Raw genomic sequence first — 22906 nt, 5'->3', positions numbered from 1 at the left:
AATTAGTTACAAAAATGTTGGATAAACTATAAGGGCAAACTGGAGAGGGTGAGATAAGCGTGAGAATAGCAACAGCCGGAAGTTGCTCCCTTCCCTAGGGCTGTAGAGACAAAGGGTGAAAATAGGGGTTCTGACAGTTAAGGAACAAAGGAAGCTTGGATCCTAGAGGACACCTGCCTACTGGGAATTCAAACCAGAAAAGATGCACTACTGCTGGAGATGCTGTCCAAAGCAGAGAAAGTGAGGGAAAAGTACACTGGCTTTCCCTCTCCTCCTGAGCTGTAGTCTCCTGATAGTGCCTCCCATTGGCCAAACATTTGGGGAAGCCAGTTGACAAGGAAGCTTGGGAAATGTAGTTTGCATGAACCAGTGTTGCTCTATCCCTTGCTCCAAGCTAATCAAAGAGAGCAAAGAAGAGCAGGAAACAAATCCCAGTGCCAACAAGCAAATATAAACACAACTACTAAATTACTGCCCACAGCTCAGACCTCCTCTCTGAGTTCCAGATTCTTATACTTAATTGCCTGACATCTCCACTTGGGTGTCTAATAGGCCTCTCTAACCTAACATAGCTCCAAATCTTTGATTTATCAGTCAACCCCCTCCTTTGCTCCTAGTATTCACCTTCTCATAATTCCTCAATACTCAGCCAAAAATATGGATGTCATCTTTGGTCTCTTTCTTTCTTTTTCACTCTTTACGCCCAACATCCAACCTCTTAACAAGGTTTTTTGATTCTACCTCCCAAAACAATTCCTCTCCACTCCTCTCCATCTCCATTATCACTTTCTTATGCCAAGCCACCATCATTTCTCTCCTGCATAACTATAATACCACTTAACTGGCCATGCCACTCTGTCCATAGCATTGCCCAGGGTCAGGTCCTGTAGGCCTTAATAACAAGGGTAAGGAGAAGGAACTTTATTCTAAGTGCTGTAGGAGACATCAAAGAGATTTAAGCAAGAGAATGGCAAAATTTATTAGTCTAGCTGCCTTGTGGAGAATAAACTGTAAGAGAACAAAAGTGGAAGAAAGAAAACCAGCTGCAAGGCAATTACACTTTTCAACCCTCTTCTGCCACGGTTTCCTTTTGTTCACAACCAACTTGGCCTTCTCGCTTTTCTCCCAATATGCCTAGCTTGTTCCCTCCTCAGCATGGAATGCTCATGTCCAAATTTTAGCACAACTCTCTCCAATTCATTCAGACCTTACCTTCCCAGAGATCTTCCCTGAACAGGTAGAATTAGAAATTATGGCTGCTCACAAACATCCCAACTCTCAAACTCCTGGGCATAAGGTAGGATTGTACTTGTCTGTCACCTGGCAGTTAGGTATGGCCATGACTTGCTTTGGCCTATGAAAGGTGAGTGGAAGCAACATAAGGCAGTAACTAATTGCCACCATGTGCTTCATCACGCTCTTTTCTTTCTATTACAGTGACGAGTAGTGTCCCATCTAATGCATATATCCCATTTAATGGATATTCTATCAGCCTAAGCTCTGAGGTGAGAATGGTAATTATCAGAGCACAACTCTTTGCCAACCCATGGACATGTAGCATGAATAAGAAATAAATCTTTGAGGTTTTAAGTTGCTAGGATTATCCCTGATATATTCTGTCATAATACAGTCCTCCAGTCACTTACATCAGTCTGTTATTATGTCCATCATTCCATCACGGAAATTACCAAGCCTGACAGTTTTCACTGAATAGTTTTTTGTTTCCACTATGCAGCCTCTTCCCATCACATGAAAGCTCCATGAGAGCAAGATCTTGGTCTATCTAGTTCAGCACTAAACACCCAGCTGCTAGAAGTATATGGTGCATAATCAGTAGGCAAATATTTGTCACTTGATATAAGTATCTTAGACCTCCTTGCCTTATTGCTTGGATGCTACTTTGCCAAAGAGACTGGAATGAAATTGTCTTGTGTCCAGGATATCTGAAGCACCAAGATGGAAAGCATCACTGCTATTTATGGGTGGGAATACCCTTCTAGCGAATGCACAGGAAACCAACCTGCTCCCAAAGCTGCCAGGATTTCCTTGGTCAGAAATGGCCCTACTAAAGACCCTATGCAGCAGACAAATAAAAAGAAATAAAACTTTAGAACCATAAATCATGAGTGAAGTCACCCAGAGTTAGGAGGCAGAGAGGGACGATTCATTTTGATTCTGTTTTTACTACTAAAAAGCAGACTGATGATGTTCTACCCTTTTAAAAGTTTCTAAAAGGATTGAATCGAATTCCCCAGAAGAAGCAAGTCTCAAATCTTGCTATTGTCATAGCTCTGAAAGAATCTTAGTGATCCTTCAATTCCAACTACTTCATTTATCATCGGGCTCCATTAATTTTAATTGAAAAGCACTGTGGACTGTGAGACTTACAGCTTGAAAATTCACAATGGAGACTTGGCATTGTTTAACAGCATTGCTTTTTTTAATCAAACACGCTAAAATGTATTTTTTCCTGCTTTTATATTTTTGTTCCCCACTTTAATATTTCCCAGAGGTTACAAAATGTTTGTCAAAGATATTGAAGAAATAAGCTCCTAAAAACAGTAAAGTCATTATCGTACCTGTTCTTCAGGAACTAGCACCCTTTGTAGGACATATTAGTTTTTCAGAGCCACCAGAGTGAGGAGGCTGTGTTTTACTTATTTAAGCTTCTCTCTTCAACCCTGTAATAATCAGGGTTGCTTACCCTCAAAAGGCAAAAGCATCTATCTAAAGTGCATAAACAAAGGGCACCAAAATACAAATTCACTGAACATTTGATCTAAAGCTTAATCAAATTTTTAACAATAATAAATGGCAATTTCCAAAATCTTGTCTAACCTAAATTCAATTTCATGAACCAGGTCTCGATTCTGGGGTTCAGGCACTAAAGCACCTGCTGCTGAAACTTTAAGAAAATGTAAGCTCATCCCATTTCCCCACATATTCTGAAACTGGGACAGTTTAACCACTGGTAAATCTCTCAAACACAAAGCTGTATCTGTACAAAGGAAATCATTTTACATGTGGTCAAGGAAACAGGACATTTTCACATTAGCTTTAATATTTGTATTTTACCAAAATTTTCCTGAACTTGGGAACCATTACTAACACTTATTAGAGTATTATTTGTTGCATCTTAAAAAAAAGAAATACTAGGTAGAAAATGTACAGTTAAAGAAAACTGGATGTCAGTCTATACAATGAGTTTTTACTTTCAGCATGACAGACTTTATTTTGGCACTTTAACAAATACTTTGCTTTACAGCAGTGACAAAATATTGCCAGAGATTTTCTTTTCCTGGCACAAGTACTCCAAGCGGTTGTTATTCTATGAATTGGATTTCACTGTGCTGTGCACAGCTAGAGGTATACCCGCTACATTCTTAACCTCTGTAATTGAGGGACATCGTGCGGCTTTAGAAGGTGCTATGACTTCCTTCTAATCACTTTAAAGTGGACTGGTTCTGTAAGTGATGGGACAGGGATTTGAGAATTAAGGCCATTAAGGATCGAAGTAAACACTGTTCCAAGCGTTGCTTAAACATAAAACGTTTAAACTGAATTGTGCGGCAAATCCAGGGAATGTTCTCTAAATGAAGCATTCAGACTTTATTAACAGTGAAGTATATGTTGGAAAAGTTGTTTTTTTTTGTTTTTTTTTTTTTGCTGTCTTCTTCCTACTTTGGTGGCTCACAATACAAATTAATGATAAACAGAAAACAGAAATGTTCAGTCAGAAAGAAGTACCAGCCAAGGCACCCCCACGCCTCCTTCCTCCTCAGGCATCACTGCTTGCCAGCACCTTCAATCCCAAGCAGTGGGGCCCTCACTTTAATGCTCGCGGCCTCCGGTCCTTGACGTCTTCCCTGTAGTATGAACTATGGTATTCCATCTGTTATAGCTCTTCAGTTAAGCTTCAGGAGAGATCTGGAGCATAGTTTTGAAGGTAAATCAAATCTATGGGACTAAGCCTGAGGTCACTATTGCAGGAAAGCCCCTTTCATTTCTTTGGAATTTATAGTGTTAAAAGTTATTTGCAAAGGCTGGCATCTGTCTCAATATTGCCATCAACTATCCTATAAAAGCTGCAACTTCGTAATTCCCTGGCAGCCTTGCAGAATCTGCACCCAGACACACACAAGTTGATACACTCAGATTTCCCCTGGCCATTGTGGAAGTGAACTGATAAAACATTCTCATCAACAGCCTCTTTGGTCTTGATTTACAGACACTGTGGAGCACTCAGAAATCAAACCCTTGCCATCCTTGAGAGCAGATGGTCGTTAGCAAAGGGGTGATGTACATTTGATCGAAAATGTACAAAATTTATAACAGTGACATTTCCAATATTAGGCCACATGATTTATTCAGTAGTTTTTATGTCCCCAAATTACAATTTATACCTATTCGTAAGACTACAAAAGTTACCATTAGAATTGTCTGTGCTTATAAAATACCAACTTTTTTTTAAAACTGTTTTATATATATACTCATTAACACCAGTCTGCGACGAGTTACATAGAATCATAGGCACTTCAAAGGCTTAAAAAGACGTTTACAACTTAAATGCATTTTTTATGAACAAAAACAGATTTTTCTTTGAACCCCTACTCGTACCTTCCAATTGCAAGAAATTAACAAATAAAGTGGCCAAAGGAATCTGCAGCAACTTCTCAAAATACTGTTAGCATCTTTGGGTTTGCTGAGGCTTGTCAGTAACTCACATCAAATCCTCCCAAAAGAAGATATGATTAGACAGATAAGATTAAACAGTTTTGTGGTAATAATCCAATTTTACACATTAATTTGCTATTGCAAATCTGCCCGAAGCTACAGGTAATGAAAAACAAAGCACGTGTAAAATGGATAGTCTGACACTTAAAAATTTATACAAAGTGGAGGTTAAAGTTTACATATTTGAAAATCACATATACACTAAATTACCGTCATCTGAATTATCCAAAGACAAATTGCACCATGACAGCTACAAAAGGCATAGGGTTTTGTTTTGTTTGTTTTTAGGGGACGAGGTGGGGGCAGAGGAGAAAAGGGGAACAACAGATAAATTAACGAAGTGAGACCAACTTGGTAGGGTTGATCTGAGACATGCTGACAAAAATTAAACCGCTTTCATCTTCGAACCATAGGATAAAAACAATTATTTCGTATTTGCGCATAAAAGTTTAAACCGATTCCATGAACATTGAGGATTTGTATAACATCATATTTTGCCACTGCTATTCACAGAACACTGCAGATGTTAAGTTTTAATTTCATCTTGTTCTAAAGAAATACATGAAAAGTTTTAAATACAATGGGATTTTATCATTAAGGTGCCAGGATGGCTCTTTAATGAAAAAAACAAAAAAAAACAAAGATCTTCATTATTCTATGCAAAAGCTTTATTTTTAAAAGTTCAGTGATCTCTTAAATAGAGACACTAAGGAGGAGCTTTATGCATAAAACTCCTTAGTAGGTGCCTTCTGATAAGCAGCACTAGATGGTTTGCGTTCTCCAAGGTCATAGCTTCCTTCATCCTTCTTTCTCATGCGATACACCAACAGCAGGATAAGGAAGATGGCAAAGAGAAAGCCGATCACTCCACCGGCAATGACCGCTGAAACATACCAAGGGAAGATCACTTTGAGAAGAGATGCAAGGGTTGCAGAAATGAGCTTTCTCAAGCCCTAGCTAGTTACACTTTTACAAAAGGCTTAATTTGAAAACTCCCAAATTAAAAAAAAAAACTGGATTCAATGAAGCAACCTGGTAATTATGCAAATCTGACATTCCTCAGGAAGGTACAATACTTTCTTTCATCAGTATTAATAATATCACCCAAAAGCCTCCTGATGCAACCTCAACAAATTCCATACTTTAAAAGGCTTTAGTCTTTTCGGTACTCACATTTCCTATTCTAACCTTCCAATTGCTTTTTTTCAGAGAAAAACATGGAACGGGATTTAAATGACTCAAATATTTTTCAGAGTAAATGTGGAAAAAAGCATGCAAGCTTCTTTTCTAGTCTTGGATTTGGGGCTATCCTGTCAAGGATTAGGTGTTCTTAAATCTTCGAAATTTTCCCCTTTAAAATCAAATGCTAGCATTTCCATCAGATAAGTTACAATTAGAGACAACATTCTTAACACCATAGGCATTATTTGTGTAAACTGCTCCCCACCCCCGTCCCCATGAGATCTTTTCCTTCACTAAAATTTATTTTCAAATCAGGCATGACTTGGAGCAAGACTGACTGGTCTTCCACATGACACACCCTATCCCCGCAGCGATTATAGACCAATTCAGACCTTAAACTTTCCTCTCTTAGGCCACCCCCAGCCCAACCACACAATGGCTGGCCAAGGGTAAGGCTGAGAGAGTTGGCAGAAAATAAAGACAATATTTGCCTAACTTCTGGAATGAAGGGCCCTCAACTGCTCTCAGTAGGAAGGTGACAAACAGCAAGCTTTGCCTACACCTCTGAATATCACTCAGATAAACAGAGGCTCCCCACCCCACCTCCGGCTCCTCACCTGCCAAGACTTCTGTCCGTTTGAAAAGATTGTCCGAGTGCTTCTCCGTATACACGTTTGTGTCTTCTTCAGCGGGGTCCATTTTCCTTTCTGAGTCAGAGAGGTGAACTTTCTCCTTATCAATTTCTTCAGGTGACTGGTATGGGAAAAAGGAAAAATTACACAGATTTTAAAAACTGTGCTGGAATGGGGAATAACAGATGAGTATATGCCAAAGTTCCCCTTTTTTGGTTTGTTTTCATAGAATGAGGTTAGGAAATAATTGAGATCATCACTTTGTGTGGTGTTTGTACCAATGGGTGAGTCCCATGATGAAGTCATGTGGTTTGAGGTTTTGTCTAACATCCATCATACATGTAAGCAAGGATGACTATTTAGTGAGGGTATAATAATCCTAATGGCATGTCAGATTGTTTCATAGACATTTCATAAGGTCTCTTTTCTTACAGCATTGCTCCATTCTCCTTACTCCTTCATCTCTTTATTGAACATGGCACTGCTAATGACAGCCCGAGACCTAATTCTTCCCTCTTCCTACTCATGCCCCACTAAGCCTTCAGAGAACCCTCAACTAGAACTTCAGAGAGCTTAGGATAAGCAATTGACTCCTATGGTTCCCTGACCTACATCACACCATTTTCTGAACTTGGTTTCCTGATCTGTCAAATGAAGGGCATGCTAAGGACCTTGGACAGTCTATAAATCTGAAGTATTAGCCTACAGTAATAATTCTCACATCATCTACAATCAACCACCTTTAATATTACTTGTCAAGAGTACAAAGTAACTTTCCTATTTCTATCAATGGTATCACTATTCTTTTGTGCCCCAAAGTTTACTATTTTGGCACATTTCAAAGGCTTTTTTGCTTCGTTCCTATCAATTTGCCTTTTCACTATCTTTCTCAAAGTAAACTCCTTCTTTGGATTCTCATTTCCAAAGTCTTGTTTGGGTCTTTATTATATCACACCCAAGTTCTTGCAATAATCTCATAACTGCCCATGTTAGTTGGCTTTCAATTTCTCCCGCCCACCACTTACTCCCCCGTGGGAAACATCTACAGCTGTCTCCACACTGCCTCTACCTACCAAAATTGACTCTTAACAACTGTACCTTCCATTATGCAGATCTTCTAACCCCAATCCAAAGTTTTCACTTGTTTCATTGTTCATTTGTCTTTAATGAAGCCCTTCTGATCACCACCTCTCTAAAACTCCAGAACACTCTTCAGTTTACACACCCAACACATAAAATCTCTGTTGCCTTTCTTATATTCAGCTCAAAGACTAGCAATCTTGCCTAAAAGACCCGAGGTAACACCAAAGTTTCCAAACCCTAGCTAAAATCAGAATCAGCTGAAATGCTTAAAAAAGGTGTGTGGGGGGAGTGTTCCACCACTAATGATGTTTTGGTCTGGGATGGGGCTCTGTCATTGATTTTATTTATTGCAGTTTGCTTATCTAAAGCTTCTGGACAATCCCATGTTTTGAGAACCACTTAGAGAACTTGAGTTGAAACGTGCTACCTATCCTCTACCAAGATGAAGTTCTTATTGGCCAACAAAATTGATGAAAGGCACTGTCAACTTTACTGGGACATAAAGATTGTAGGTAATAATTCTTTCTAGCACTACTACCATACTAAGACATCTAACCATCTGTAGTAGGACTCTATAAAATCTAACATGTGAAGGGCAGTTAAGCTATTGATTGCTTTCTGAAGGTTAGGGTTCATTCAAAATGGCAGCCTGCTAATTAAGTCTATAGGGTTAAAGCATGAAAAAAAGGAATTCATCTTTTTGGTATGCCTTAAGGTCAATCTCATTTCTAGGAAGGACCTCAAAAGCTAGACCAGGTAGATCCATTTGAAATCCAGGTCAATGGATCCTTGCCTCATGAACAGAACACAAGGCACCCTCTGAAGATTGTTGTGGGGTAAATTGTCAGAGAGAATGACTGTCTTACTTTCTTCATTCCCAAGAAACCCTTAATTCCCTTAAACTCAACCTACATGATTTACAAGAAAGAGAGGACCATAGAGAATTTATCTTTTCACTACTGTACAATATGCATCTAAAATTCCATTGCCTTATACATTACTGTGATAGAAGACAATATGAAAGATCTTCCCAGGCCTTCAAATACCAAAATAAAGTGGAAGAGAGAAGCTTATGGGCAGCATTTTGCCTGAGTTACCTCCATTATTGTCAGGGAAAGCCCATCACTAATTGGCTGCCTGGTGGAAGGACAGACAACGCAACAGATGAGAGTATTGATTACCCAGATTCTAACCTAACAACCTTTTCACTGTGCATTAGCACTGCTATTAGAGTTTAGGAAAGGAAAGAGAAAACCCAGGGTGGATATTCAGGTTTGTGGACTAGAGAAAGAGTTAAGCAAGTTCTAGTGGGAAATGAGGTGGAGATACATAGCTATTATATTAGAGACAAAATTTAACTTATTCTTGTCATCTTTGTCCCATATTATGGCAAATCACAAGATTTCACTTCAGGTTTATTGAGTCCTTAAAATCATTTGTGAGAATTCTTGACACTGCTCAGTTCCCTCTGATTCAGCCTCTGATCCAGCTGGCAGGTAGGAGCTTGATTTCCAAGGTCAGTGGGTGTGGGAACAGAAGATCTCAGCACAACTGGGGCTGCCATGCACTTCAATGAATGGTCCACTGATCCACAAACGCAGTTCAAGCCCCAAGGTGCTCTGGATGGCACATTCATTTTTTTAAACTGAAAAATTTTATTGTAGGCTAGCAGAGGCTTGACTAAGGGGAAATCATCCTACAATACAGAACTAATCTGATATGCCCTGACTCTTGTGTATATGTGCACAGCGAAACTATAAAAAGCAGCATGAATGATTAAATGAATCCAATTAAAGATCTATTACATACATGTCTGGTTATTTGGATGCCATGGAAATGATGGAAGTAATAGGTTGTGAGCAATGCCCTACATAAACAGGTAACTGTTCTTTTTCTTTTTCTTTCACATAAATTTACAACAAACTAGACAGAATATCTACAAAGTAACATCAATGCCACTGTGAGACGCATTCCAAAGCAAAATCTACATTATTTATTCCAGAGGCACTGTTTAATTCAGCTTTACCATGTAAATGCAATCTGGACATTTTAATGTTATTCATTATCAATATTATCATTATCAGCCACCAGAACATTTTTGACACATTAGTAGCAGTCAATAAACATTGAATGGATCATTTTTATTATTCCTATATAGAACACAAATAATACTAAGGACACAAATATATTAAACTGTTTTGGGATCTTTAATTCCTGAGCTCATCTGTCAAACGTCTATCTTTTCATCTTGATCTGATGCCACTGCTTTCACTTCCTTGAAGTCAATTTCAAAAACAAAATCCAGTTTGAACCTATTATTTTCAACAGACCAGAACTCTAGGTCAAATTAGGTTTTACTTAGGATAGATATAACTCCTTATCATGAAAGATAAGGAAACTTATCCAGGAGGATTTCTTGCCTCAATTTAGCGAGTCCTAGTGGTCACTGACTTCAAGAGACTCAGCCACGATAGGTGGTCTTTCATGCCAGGACGGCCACATGAGATGACCGTGTGCCACATACTCCCTGAGCATTTGGCCAATCTACCATCAACTGAAACTACTGCTTTTTATCTCTCCCCCTTTCTCTTCTTTTTTCATTTCTTCAACTTATACATTTACTGAGCAGCTACCACGAACGGAGCCAGTACATGCTATGTATGTCTGCCTCAGTCCTCAGGGAGCTTCCCCTTACTTTCCCATTGCCCGGCCTGTGAAGTCAGTCTGTCACTCACAGTAACGGACCCTTCTCAGCCCTGCAGAGAGCACCCCAGTCTCCTGTGGGCTGACCTCCTGGTTCCCTCAAATCTGCAGAGACCCATTCGGCTCTGCCTTTCACCAGACTCATGACATGCCCTGGGAGGACCAAGGAGGAAGGAGAACAAAGCACTCTGGAGAGGGGAAGAAACGGAAAAGAGTAGAAAGTTCACACATGTTCCTTCCTACGGAGGGATGTTTATCCCTCCAGGAAGGCCTGTTATGACCTTCCTGGCACAGCCTTCCCCATCCTGTCTGCTGTTATAGCTTGGCAGCATCTCCAAGATAGGGTAAGCGCCAAAAGGGGACTTTGTTTCTAAGTTTTCATAAGCAGCATGCTACCTCAGAACCATCTACAAAATCTACCACTGCAGTTATTACATATGCTCATTAGACATCTGGTGAATCAACGTGGTCTCTAGTGCTCCACCAAATTCAAAGCTTACAGAATGCTTTACTAGGTACCAGGCTACATGCACTCCCATTTAATTTTCTCAAAGACCCATTAGTAATGGGAGAAACTTGACCAGATCCAGGATTTGAAGTCTATGCCTTCTTCAGACTTTAGTATACATATTCTGAGTTAAACAGCTTATCTATTAGCAAATGGTCAGCTAACTGCAATATTATGCTCATCAGGCCAAAATAATGAGTCATTTTTCATTAGCTAGTAGTTTTCTTCTATTCTAAGACCAAATATCTTATTCTTTTTTGGGGGGGGAGGGAGTGCATGGTCCTGGAATTGAACCCAGGTCTCCCGCAGGAAAGGCAGGCATTCTAACCACTGAACTACCTGTGCTTCTCAAATATCTTATTCTTAATAAAAGTAAGCTCTCAAAACTGAGTACATATAGATATGCCAAAATTCATCATTATCAGCTGAAAAAGCTCAAGGTTTATTTATTACTGATGGCAGACCTGACATTTTGAGAAATGATTTGAGACTGGTTGCCATCTCAGTATGTGAATCTGAGTGTATTTATTTCATAACTTTGAGTATATGTAAAGTTCACAATTGTTTTAACTTAAAACATCCTTTATGAAAAGAAAGCAAATTTTCTTGGCTTAAGCCAATTGAACTGAAATTTTGCTTCTTGGCTGGGCTGTGAGTTCTTTAAAAAGGAGCACTCTATAAAAATATTTGTATATACGCTAGGCTTGGGTGATAAAAGCAGTAGGGTAAATGCCAAAATGGTCATAAAAAATAAAGAAGAACCATTTACAATAGCACAATGAAAAGACCAATTGTCCTTCTGTGTTTCTAAAAGCGTCCTTTTAAAAGGACTGTTGTGCACAATTAAGAAAGAGAAGCATTTACAATAACCTGATAATGTATTACAGAACAAAACATACCTTCGTCTGAGCAGGTATCTTGTTCTGTATTTTCAGTGTCGTAGTTTCCACTTTTGGTGCAACACTAGTAAACGGTATCTTTGGAAGTGTTCGAGATGTTGTCATCTCTGGACTCTCTATGTCCTCATCAGCTCCTGAGATAATAAACAAAGATGAGCTACGGAAGTGAATCATCATGCAGATTCCTGCAGTACCAGAAAATATTGTCTAATATTGATACGGACAGAGTCAAATTCTTTCAAAATATTTACTCAAGAATTCAGCACAAACCTCCTTTCAGTCTTCACTGCAATGAAGAAGGGATTCCAAAGAGGCTCTTGGGGTAACTGATAATTTTTTTCTATAAAATTATCATCCTGAATGCTCTCAATTAGCCCCTCTTTCACTTGTATTTTCAATCTCTCCTGTCAAGGAGATTTCTTCCCATCTACGCCAAAACAATAAGCAAAAAAAAGAAAAGTTGCCCACAGCGGACCCTCTATCTCATGCTAGCTACTATTTTCTCCTTCCTTTTTTTGTAGCCAAAGTTTTCCCAAGTTTGTGGATCCTCACTAGCTCCTTCCCTCACCATCACCTCCCTCCAGCGGGACTGCCCCTGTCAGCAGGCCACGGGTGCTTCCTGTTAAAGTCACCAGTGTCTTCCACACTGCCAGATCCAATGGCATTTTTAATAATGGTCATTGTCTAACCAAAACTTCTAGCACCACTGGTCACTACCAACTACCATCTCCTTTCTTTGGATTTCTCTGACTTCCGGGCTTACCCCTCCAACCTCCTTTGCAGGCTCATTCCCTTCTACTTGGTTACACAACACCAAGAGTTTTTTTAAAAAAAATTGAGGCCTAGGCCTCTTCTTACTGTACACTTTCTCCCTCACCTGTACCCATGGCTTAAATTACTATAAAATACAGATGGCATCTAAATGTACATCTTTGGGTTATATCACCCCTCTGAAATTCAGATGCATGCATCTAATGGCCTACTTGACATTTCCACTGGAATGTCTCAAAGCCTCTATACTCTCTAACATGTCTAAGACAGAACTCATGGTCTCCCTCTTTCCCCTCGACAAATCAGGTCCTCTCCCTATGTTCCCTGTCAGTGACTGGAACCTTCTGTTCCTATAAAATGGAAAACTAACTCCCTCTTCTGCACCTCCATATTGAACTTGTCACCCAGTTCTGTTGATTTCACCTTCACTTATTAATCTTGCTACTTTGGCAGCTATTTACAGCTCCAATATCACCATCCTAATTCAAGCCACTATAATCGTTCCATAAATTACCATAACTCCCTTCTTCCTAATAGCCCCCTTTTGGTCTGTACCCACACATTGGCCATGACTCAGTCATCCCCATTTAATGGTACCCACTGCTCTCGGGATGAACACAAATGCCTTAGCACACCTTGTGTGGTCTGCCCCAGCCTACCTTCCCAGTGGTTTCTCAAGAACCATTTCCCCTTTTGTTCTCAGGCTCGAGCAGCTATGGTCTCCTGATCTTTCTGCTAGGAGCCTTCACCTACTTAATTCTTAATTTGCCTCAAAACCTCAGTGCCAAGTTCTTTCCTCAGGAAAGGCCTCCTCCAACCCTTCTATATTAGGTTAGCATCTCCCATTAGCACCACCCCTAATGGCCTTTGTCACAAGTTTGTCATCATGTGTTTATTTGTGTAACTACTAACTGAAGTCTCTGCTTAAACTGGAAGCTCACTAAGAAAAAGGATTGCATTTGTCACTCACACCATTCCTAGCACACAATAGGCTCTGATTCAGGACTGATTCAATGAGTGACTCACCAGTAACTTTCCACCTGGGCACTATTACTTGTCCTTTTACCAGAAGAGCATTTAAGAATTTTTGACTTCACACAGCATTATTTTAGAGTTGATCATCTGTCAAATTTGTTAAAACTCAAACAAACTTAAATTCACCTTTCTCAGAGCTCTTCTGACTGCCTTGCCTGAATGCTTCCAAATTCCTCAACCAAAAGAAAATGGGTATTTTTTTACAGATCCATACTAATGCAATAAGCACTTCAGAAAGTAAAAGGTAACCGTACAATGGCTATTACAGTGCTATGGCTCACTTTTAATGCATCACTGCCTCTTTTAAACTTCAGAACGCATATACTTATATACAGAAGAAATGGTAAGACACACCGGAAAAAACACAGAATCTGGAATTAAAACAACCAAAAAAAAAAACCTAATACTGTACTAGTTTTGGCATTTATTAGTTTTACGATCTTGACAAGGAATACCTGAGTCTCAGTTTCTTCACCTGTAAAATGGGGATAATAATAACTAATAACTAATTCTCAGAGGCTCAGGTGGGATTCCATCCTGGGCGCTATTTTTAATAAGTGCTCTGACAATTCTGAGAAATACCCAGTTTGGTAACCACCACTAATGTTTCTCAAAGTGTGATCTGACCAATTACAACAAACTCAGCCCCTCTGGAGTGCAGCATGGGGGTGTTTATTTTCATACACACCCTGAGGCTTGAGAACCACTATGCAAGACTTTCTCTTACAGTACTTCTTTTCTATTAAGTGTGTGTGAAGTACATGCAAAGTTAGTTGGGTATAGTTTTTAGAACCTTTCATAAAAAAAATAATAATAACTAATAACTAATTCTCAGAGGCTCAGGTGGGATAAATATTTGAAAGCACTCTGTACAGGTAAAGTATTAGGTACATGTACATCATTAATAATAGTGGCTCCGGAAACACACTGCTCTTTTATATTAGCCTACCTGTTTTTCCTTCAAAATTTTACATATAATATGCTTGATTTATTCCTACAACCAATTCTTTTCTTGCAAAGAATAAAATTTCAAAGACGAATGAAAAACTTGGGGCCTGCACGACCCCCTAGGTTCATAGTAGTTGAAAATATGAGTCACAAACCAGGGCTGTGGAGGATCTGTTGTGAGAAAGAAGAGATTTGTAAAGTAAGAAATCCCCTCAAGATAGCCAGCTGACGCTACAGAGAGATGTGTAATCTGCCTCCCCAAGGCGAATCTTTCCTGACTTGCAGCTCACACTGTTTGCTCTGCCTGGAATATCCTACCCCAGCCTGCTTCCTCCTGCTTATACTGTCACATCCAGCATCACTGTCATCCCTTCTTCATCAAGGCTTCCTTGATCTCTCCATTTCCAACCTGTTTCTACTGCTTATTGCATTCTCTTCATTTTTTAAAATAACATTTTCTTCTATTCATAAAAAGAACAAAAGTTTTAAAAAAAGAATACATGTTCACATAAAATTTTGAAACACAGAAATATATAAAAAAATAAAGCAATTCTATCACCAGAGAAAGCATTATTATTTTTGCCTGCCTTATTTAAAGTACTCTGTCCCTAGCATTGTTCTCCCATGTAGTGGGGTGGTTAATAATATTTGTTGAATGAATGTACATGCTTTTAATCTTTTCACCTTCTAATGACTTTTTTCATTTCTAACATTAAGAGTTCCACTCTCCAAGAACTTTTGTGCCTTCAGAATATTCCTTTTGTATAGCATCCCATTTTCATTTTACCATAAAACATCTCTGAGTTTAATAATAAATTTCCCTGTAATTTCTCTTCTCTCTGAGTTTCTGTTCATTTCCTTTTTTTTTTCTTGGAGAGGTGGGGTCCTCTATCTTTCATGTTACAAGTTTTTCATAAAAGTCTGGGGAACTAATTGTCTTTTTATATTTAAGAGAGAAAAACTTTAAAAAGTTGACTAGATGCTCTGAGCAGATGGCAATGGTTTGCCAAATGGGGGAATCAGCAGTTAAGATATAGCTGTGTGTTCTGTTGGTGAATTCCCAATGCCAGTATCTCTGAGTCATTTCTTCCGAGTTGCTCCAATTCCCCAGAGAGAAACCTCCCCACCTGCTACTCAGAAGGTATAGCCAGGCTGGGAATATTCTGAAACTATTAGACATCTTAGCATTATATAACACTTATTCTCCGTGTTTCCTACAAGGACCCCCTGTCCCATCTGTGCCTGGTGCCCCCCAGTCAAGATACTCTCTGTTTTACCCACTCCAGATAATAAACCTCTAGCTTTCCTCTGAAGTCAAGGATTATCAGTCCCTTGGCTTGATGACGGGAAGGAATCTGAGAATCTAATTGCTTCTTACAAGGATTTAACAACCAATTTTCTTGAATTCTGTCCCACTTTCATCCTCTGTTTACAGCCACCAATTCCTGGGTTCCAAGGGGATTCTGCTGTGTAATCAGGTTGCTTCTTGACTCCCCCACTGCTGGCTAACGCAGCCTTCCCATGTCTGCCAAACCTGTTACTAGTGGCCCATCTGCTTTCCAGCTTTCAAAACACTGTGGTTTTTGTCTCCTCTACTGTTTTGTTTGTTCTCATGAGTTTATGCTCTATTCCTTTATAGTCCATTTAGTGGGATATCAGAAAGTATATATACTCAATCATTATGTTTATTAGAAAGTCTGTATTTCTGCCTTACATTTTTGTTGCATGGCACTTTTTCCATTTTGTTGCAATGGCACCCATCTCATTCTGTTACAGTCATCGCTAGCCATTTCCTTGTAGTCCACTCACTTTTCTACTGGATAGCCTGATGGGCAGTAGGAACTGGCCAAACCCTTGGGGGATCCCAGTCCCTCCAGCTAGAACCAGGCATCAGCTAGGCACGGCATCTAAATCCAGAATAGTTTTGTGACACAGGCAAGCAGTATAGCAAAGAAGTGAAATGGGATGCACTTTCAAGCCGACTTCCTGGTCCCTACCCCAGAGCATCACCACTACCTGTGTGACCTAGAGAAAGTTACTTAATATCTCTGTGCCTCCGTTTTTCCCATGTAAAAATGGAGATAAGAGACAGAACCTATGTTCCGCTGTAAGAAAATGTTACAAGGATCAGAACAGTGCCTTGACACACTATAACTGCTCTACAATTTCACACTGTAATCGCTCTACAATTTTTAGTCCCAACTATGACTGCCTTAAAACTAATAATGTCTCTGGCACAGTGCAAGGAGGTTTCCAAAGGCAAGAACAGTGCTCTTCTATTTCCACTTCGCAGCAATGATCAGCTAAAAGCTAGAGCCATGACAGGAGCCACATTTAAGCTTCAGCCCTATCTACTGATTAGTGGGCTCAGGATGTCAAACAACTCACTCTCATCCCTTTTTACCTGGATGGGGGGGGGGGGTGCGGGGAGGCAGGGGGTTAAGACTGTATTTGTTTTCCTTAAATTAAACTTAAGGACAATTTTGGCAGAAGTCAGCAAAATGACTTGGATAACATCCACCGATTCTTTCCAATTCTGGGATTCTAAGATCTGTGAAATGGGGACAAAAAATTGTCCATACTTATTATTTCCTGTGACATTCTGAAGATGACTGTTACAAAGCACTTTTGAGGTGCTAAAAAAATTGAAAGGTGCCATGAGTGAAACATATTAATAGAGTTGTGGGCTATGGAGAATAACTCTTTTCACACTTGTTCTGCGTATGCGATATATATCACTCTCCCGAGAATAACTAGGGCTATTTTTACATTAGGGTTGCATTGTTACTAGGTCAGCCACCACCTCGCTTGTCTTTCTCAGACTTGCTGTTTTCCAACACAGAACACGCACTCTTATGGGGCTAGATCTTTACCAAAGACACAATTGATTTTTATTTTTTTCTGGATCATTCTGAAGCCCAGACCATTCTGATTGCTAGAAATCAATCGTGATTCTACATTTAGCATAACTTTTTAGCATCTGTTGAATCTACAAAGAAAACCAAAAGCAAGAAGAGTCATGGATAAGAATTTCTTGGCATCTTCCTGATCACAAATTCCCGATTTGATCATTAACTGAATATATCTCCAAGCTCTTCCTATGTCTCAGCTTCTCAGGAGCTATTCCTGGCTCAGGTGAAACATTTCCAAGTATGGTAGATTATAAAAAATGGCCAGAATCCTTTATTCCTCCTTGCATCCAATGTCACTTTGTAGCTCCTTTCATTAAAAGGTGGTGTCTAAGCTGGCCTTTATGACTTGTTTTGGCCAACAGAATGTGACAGAAGTGATGATGTGCCAATTTTCTAAGTCTAGACTTCAAGAGGCTTTGCACACTTCTGCTTCAACTCTTGGTATCTCTACCTCCTTTTTGTGAACACAGGGTCCACTTGTCTGAGGATGAGAGATAGTGGGGACCAGAGCTGAGTCAGCCCAGTTGCCCCAGAGATATAACAGAGCCCAGCCAAGATCAACAGAGCTGCATACCCAACCTGCAGCTGACCACTGACAATGAGGGAGCCCAATGAGAACAGTTTAAATTGTCTACCCGCAGAATAATTAATTAAACACATGATTGCTGTTTTAAGTCACTAAGGTTTTTTATATTCAGAACAGGAAGACTTATTGATATTATATATTTTAAAACTTTTTTATAGCATGGTAATGTACTCATATTTGTAACAGATGGTAATATTATAGGTTTTGATGAGATGACTTGGTTATGGGTTGTATTTATCAAGCTCACTCCTACTAAATTACAAGTCCACTGAAGTCAGGGACTCTGTTTTACTCATATTTTTTTATCCCCTATCCCTACCACCTCACACATGCAGTATCCAGCACACTAGCTTCTATAAAGTAGATGCTCAGTGCTGATTTTTTAATTTAAATTTAACTAAGCGGGATTAGGAAAGGTTGACTTGATAAAGAGCCTCAGATCCCTAAGACAAGGTACTGGAAGTGACTTATGAGGGCAGGCTGGGTTTCTGTGTTTGGCTGTAAGGTTGGTGCAGGATGGGGACCATTTAGTGAAGCCATAGTCTTGAAATTACTAGAAGGCATGAAAGGTGGAGAACTCAGGAGTTACTTGTTATGCTGCCTCCAGAAAGTGTGAACACTTGGACATTTCCATTTTTATTGTATTTCTTGATTCTCTGTATACAAAATATAAAATCCCATTAGTAGACAGATATTTCAGCAAGATACTGTGAGAACCTAGTGAAGTCTTTGCTATCAGTCAGCATCTCAGGCTGATCGCAGGGGCATCCTTCTCAACATTTCTCTTTGCTTTTTTCAGAACAAGAAGGGATATCTGCAAGCCAACAACAGAGGATTCAATGCAGTATTTGGATATCCAGTGAGTATCAGGCCTCTGGCTTTTTCAGAAAGGGGCTAGTATTCTCCCATAATATTCCCCTCTGTTGGTGGTGCAGATAATTCATTTAAGCCACTAAGTTTTGGGGTGGTTTGTTATGCATCATTACAGTGGTAATTGATAACTGATACATCAATTGTATTTGGGGATACTATTATAAAGCCGTTTAACCTGGCTGCTACATTTCCCCTTCTATTTTTCAACAATGCTCTAGGAATAAGAAAAGATAACTTTTTGGTCTCGCCTATAATCTTTAACAGAGGGCAAGAAGTTTTAGGAAATGAATGTTTGAGGGAGTTCTTTTACTGGTGGTTTCTATGACATCACTGTGAAAGCCTACATAATAAACTAAATACTAATTTTGATTAGCACCAAACTCAAGAGCTTTAGATACATCAGCTCCTTTTAATCATCACAACAACCCTGTGTTGAGAGGACAATGACTACTTCCCATTTCACAAATGAGGAAACTGAGGCTCAGAGAGGTGAAATAAATCCCCCCATACAATAACAATAACAATTCCAATAAAACACGCGCGTGTGTGTGTGTGTGCACGCGCACACATGCAAGGAGAACGGAGGCATGTGATCGGAAGTCAATGGCCTCACCCGAGCCTGACGCAGAAGCGTAGTCGTCATCATCGATAGGGTACACTCCCGAAGCATCTTCAACGGAGCTGTTGTCCAGGTACATGTCTTTATCAGACGTCAGCTGTGCTTTCTGAGAAAGGAAGGATAAGAGATTCAGGATGGTGACGGATGAAGAAACCCTCACACAATTTACACTGTGGGGACTCCTCCTCTCTCTCCCCTGTTCTGAATCCACATTTCTCACCCTGTCCTTCTTCAGGGCACCCTGACAACCTGACGAATTAAGTGAAGAGCTGGCCAAAGACCGAAGTCCCTGAGGGGAGCCTACCTATGTAGCCAAATCCTGTAGAATGAAGAGAGTTTGGAGACAGAAATGCCTGTCCTGGGCTTATTTCATTACATTTCACTAAACCTTTTTGAGTTGCAGTCCTCCCAAAGCTAAGTTGTAAGCCATCTCAAGCATTCTTGTTGCCACAAACTCGCTGTCACATTCCCTCACCGGAAATGCTACAGAATGGCGCTTAGGTAAATCATCAGCCAGGGATCCATGCAGGCCCACCAGATGCTCACAGGCCTAGCCATGCACGGGGCTTCCTCACCAGACGAGAGCCCCAGTGGCCTGGGAGGCGCAGAGCTTCCTGCCACAGCACAAAGTCCTGCTGAGACCAGGCGCGGCACTCCGCTTGGAGCAGTTCATGCGGTTCTCCTGACAAGGACTACAACCCACGGAAAGCCTGCGTGCAGGGCTCTTTGCCTTAGCAGAGCCTTAATGACAAATACAGATAAACTCACAGTAGCACATTCTTTTTATATTACTGGCGCAGGGTAAAAGCAAATCACACGCTTAATAAGAAGAGGGATCATTCGCTGAGTATACCAGTTCCACAGCTTCTTAGTGATTCAGTCAGAGTTTTAGGAGAAAATTCAACATAATCCTGCCAAAAGAGTAACTCTCATGAGTTGGAGGCAAAGGAGAGGTATAATTTCTTTAAAAATAGATTTAGTAAATCAATACTTAACACCAGAACTCATGAGAGTCCAAAAACAAATAAAGCAGACCATCAGGTTCTAAACAACATTTGTGTTTGGAAACAGGCAACACTCATTATTGTCCTATTTCTAAAAATCAAATTGATTGCTTGCCCCCAACAGGCATTATTAAAAAATGTTCTTACTACCTTGGCTTTCATTAGATTGCCTATTAAAATAAAACCTTCTGTTCCAGCAGCAGCTTTGACTGGAACCTTCCCAGGAGGACACACAGGGCCAGCCCTCCGTAACAGCCTCTCTTTATTCCCTCAGGTTTCAGTGGCTGGCCAGAGAGGCCAGGGGATTTTAAATCCAATCCTACATTCCCCACCAGCCTTCAGCGCCAACTGACAGACGAGTACGGGAACCCGTTTTGTCTGAGCTATCCTGCTGGCAGATTCTGAGGACTGAAACCTTGGGGACGGGTCTTCTATGGCCTGGCTTATGGGTATCAGGTGACCAGCCCAAGCCAAGAGCGTGCTGGAACCTTTCTGCCAGAATTGTCAGAGCTTCACTCTGCTTTTGGGGCAGCGCTGCACGGCCCTGGTCTCCAACGCTCTTGCCATGCAGGCTTTCATTCGCCAGGCCTGTGAGCCCTGTCAGGAGCTGGCCCCCGTTAAGTCTCTCAGCTCCTTTGAGGGGTTAGGATTGTATCACATTCAGGTCTTTTTTTTTTTTTTTTTTTTAATTATTACTTGTCTTTAAAAAAAAAATTGTGGTAAAATCTATTTAACAAAAATGCCATTTTGACCACTTTAAAGTGTACATACAGTTCCACAGCATTAATTGCATTCAGAGGGTTGTGCAACTATCACCACTGTTTCCAAAAACTTGTCAGCACCCCAGAGAGAAATTCTGTACCATTAAGCAATAACTCCCTGACTCCCCTCCCTCCTGCCCCTGGTGTTGGGGATTGAATCATGTCTCCCACAAAAGGCATGTGCAGGTCCCAACCCTGGTCCTGTGGGTGTGAATCAATTTTAAATAGGATCTTTGAAGATGCTATTAGTTTTAAGGTGTGCCCAAACTGAACGAGGATGGGCTTTGATTCAATATCGCTGAAGTCCTTATACAAACAAAAGAAGCCAAACATGGAGAGAGAAGCCACGGGGAGCAGCCAGCAGCTGGACTTCCACAGCACCTACAACAGAAAGAAGATGCCACCCACCATGTGCATGTAACAGAAGGGCCAAGGAATCCCCAAATGGCTGGCCAGCCAGGGAGGAAGCAAGCCTTCCAGCTTCTGAAACTGTGAGCCAATAAATTCTAACAGTTAGAAAATGAATACACCTGGTCACTTCTAATTTACCTTCTGTCTCGATGAATTTGTCTAGTCTAGATATTTCATCTAAGTAGAACCATACAATATATGTCCTTGTGCGTTTCGCTTCTTTCATTTAGCATGACATTATCAAGGTTCATCCATGTTGCAGCATGTATCAGAATTTCAGTCCTTTTTAAGGCTGAATAATATCCTATTGCATGAGCATTGCACATCTTATTGATCTGTTCATCTGCTGATGGATGCTTGGGTGTTTCTACTTTTGGACATTGTGATTAATGCTGTTATGAGCATTGGCGTACAAGTATCTGTTTCAATTCTTTCAGGAATATACCTAGAAATGGAATTGCCACATCATATAGCAATTTCATGTTTACCTCATTTATCTTTAATAATAATTGCAGACTAATGGTAGCTGCTCAGTAAACGCTGACTGGGCTGAACCACCCCTACAGGCTGAGCTAGTCTGTATTCTCATTTCAGAATCATTATTGACCCTGTCTGGACTATGCTTTGTCTTGCTAACTTCACCTGGAGAATTCTCTCACTCCTCTCTCTCAAATCCTGTCTCACACAAGACAGGTTCCGACTTCTCTAGCCTTTATTATGTCCCCTAATTATAGAGTGGATTTTATACCATATGAACAGTTTAAGACATAAACTTTCACTATTATTTTTTAATAATTTCATGCGTTCTTATTTGTCTCGCCCCTCAGCAGGGTACAGCCTATTGAGTGCAGATCTGAAATGACCCACGTGTACTCTCTGTCCCTTCCACAGTGCTGGACATGCTGTAGGTCCTCAACAAATATTTGTTGACTGAGATTACTTAAACAAATTGGCCTTTGACTCAGGTTTCAGAGGTAACACATGTCAGAAACCTCTAAGATTTTTATAGTTAAAAGTCTCTAAATTTTAAGCCTGGAAGATCACCAGCCCCAAACGTACAATTCTGTGCTATGCATCCATCTCAGGAAACCAGAATCTTGAAAGCAAGTAAAAGATTCCCTTTACATCCTAGAAACCAGTTTCCCTTTTCTTAACATTGAATAATTTTCAATTTCCTCTTGGTTTTGTCAGAGAAGTTGATGTGGTAAGGATGGCACTAAGATATTTAACCCTTATGTGTAAATT

The 22906-nt window shown here is 40.2% G+C and overlaps 1 protein-coding gene across 1 annotated transcript in view; it reads right to left on the bottom strand.

Moving 5' to 3' along the window:
- Positions 1-4347: 4347 nt before the first annotated feature.
- Positions 4348-22906, bottom strand: part of SDC2 (syndecan 2) — a 107028-nt gene continuing 88469 nt past the window's right edge. The window contains exons 2-5 of the mRNA XM_077167277.1: positions 19480-19591; positions 11742-11875; positions 6534-6669; positions 4348-5617 (exon numbers count right to left, since the gene is read on the bottom strand). Of these exons, the coding sequence (XP_077023392.1) occupies positions 5454-5617; positions 6534-6669; positions 11742-11875; positions 19480-19591 (546 nt within the window). The 3' untranslated portion in view covers positions 4348-5453. The remainder of the gene's footprint in view (positions 5618-6533; positions 6670-11741; positions 11876-19479; positions 19592-22906) is intronic.

The sequence above is a fragment of the Tamandua tetradactyla genome, chromosome 6 (genome assembly GCF_023851605.1).
Source record: "Tamandua tetradactyla isolate mTamTet1 chromosome 6, mTamTet1.pri, whole genome shotgun sequence".
Classification (NCBI taxonomy): Eukaryota; Metazoa; Chordata; class Mammalia; order Pilosa; family Myrmecophagidae; genus Tamandua; species Tamandua tetradactyla.
This window is presented reverse-complemented; position numbering and strand designations above follow the sequence as displayed.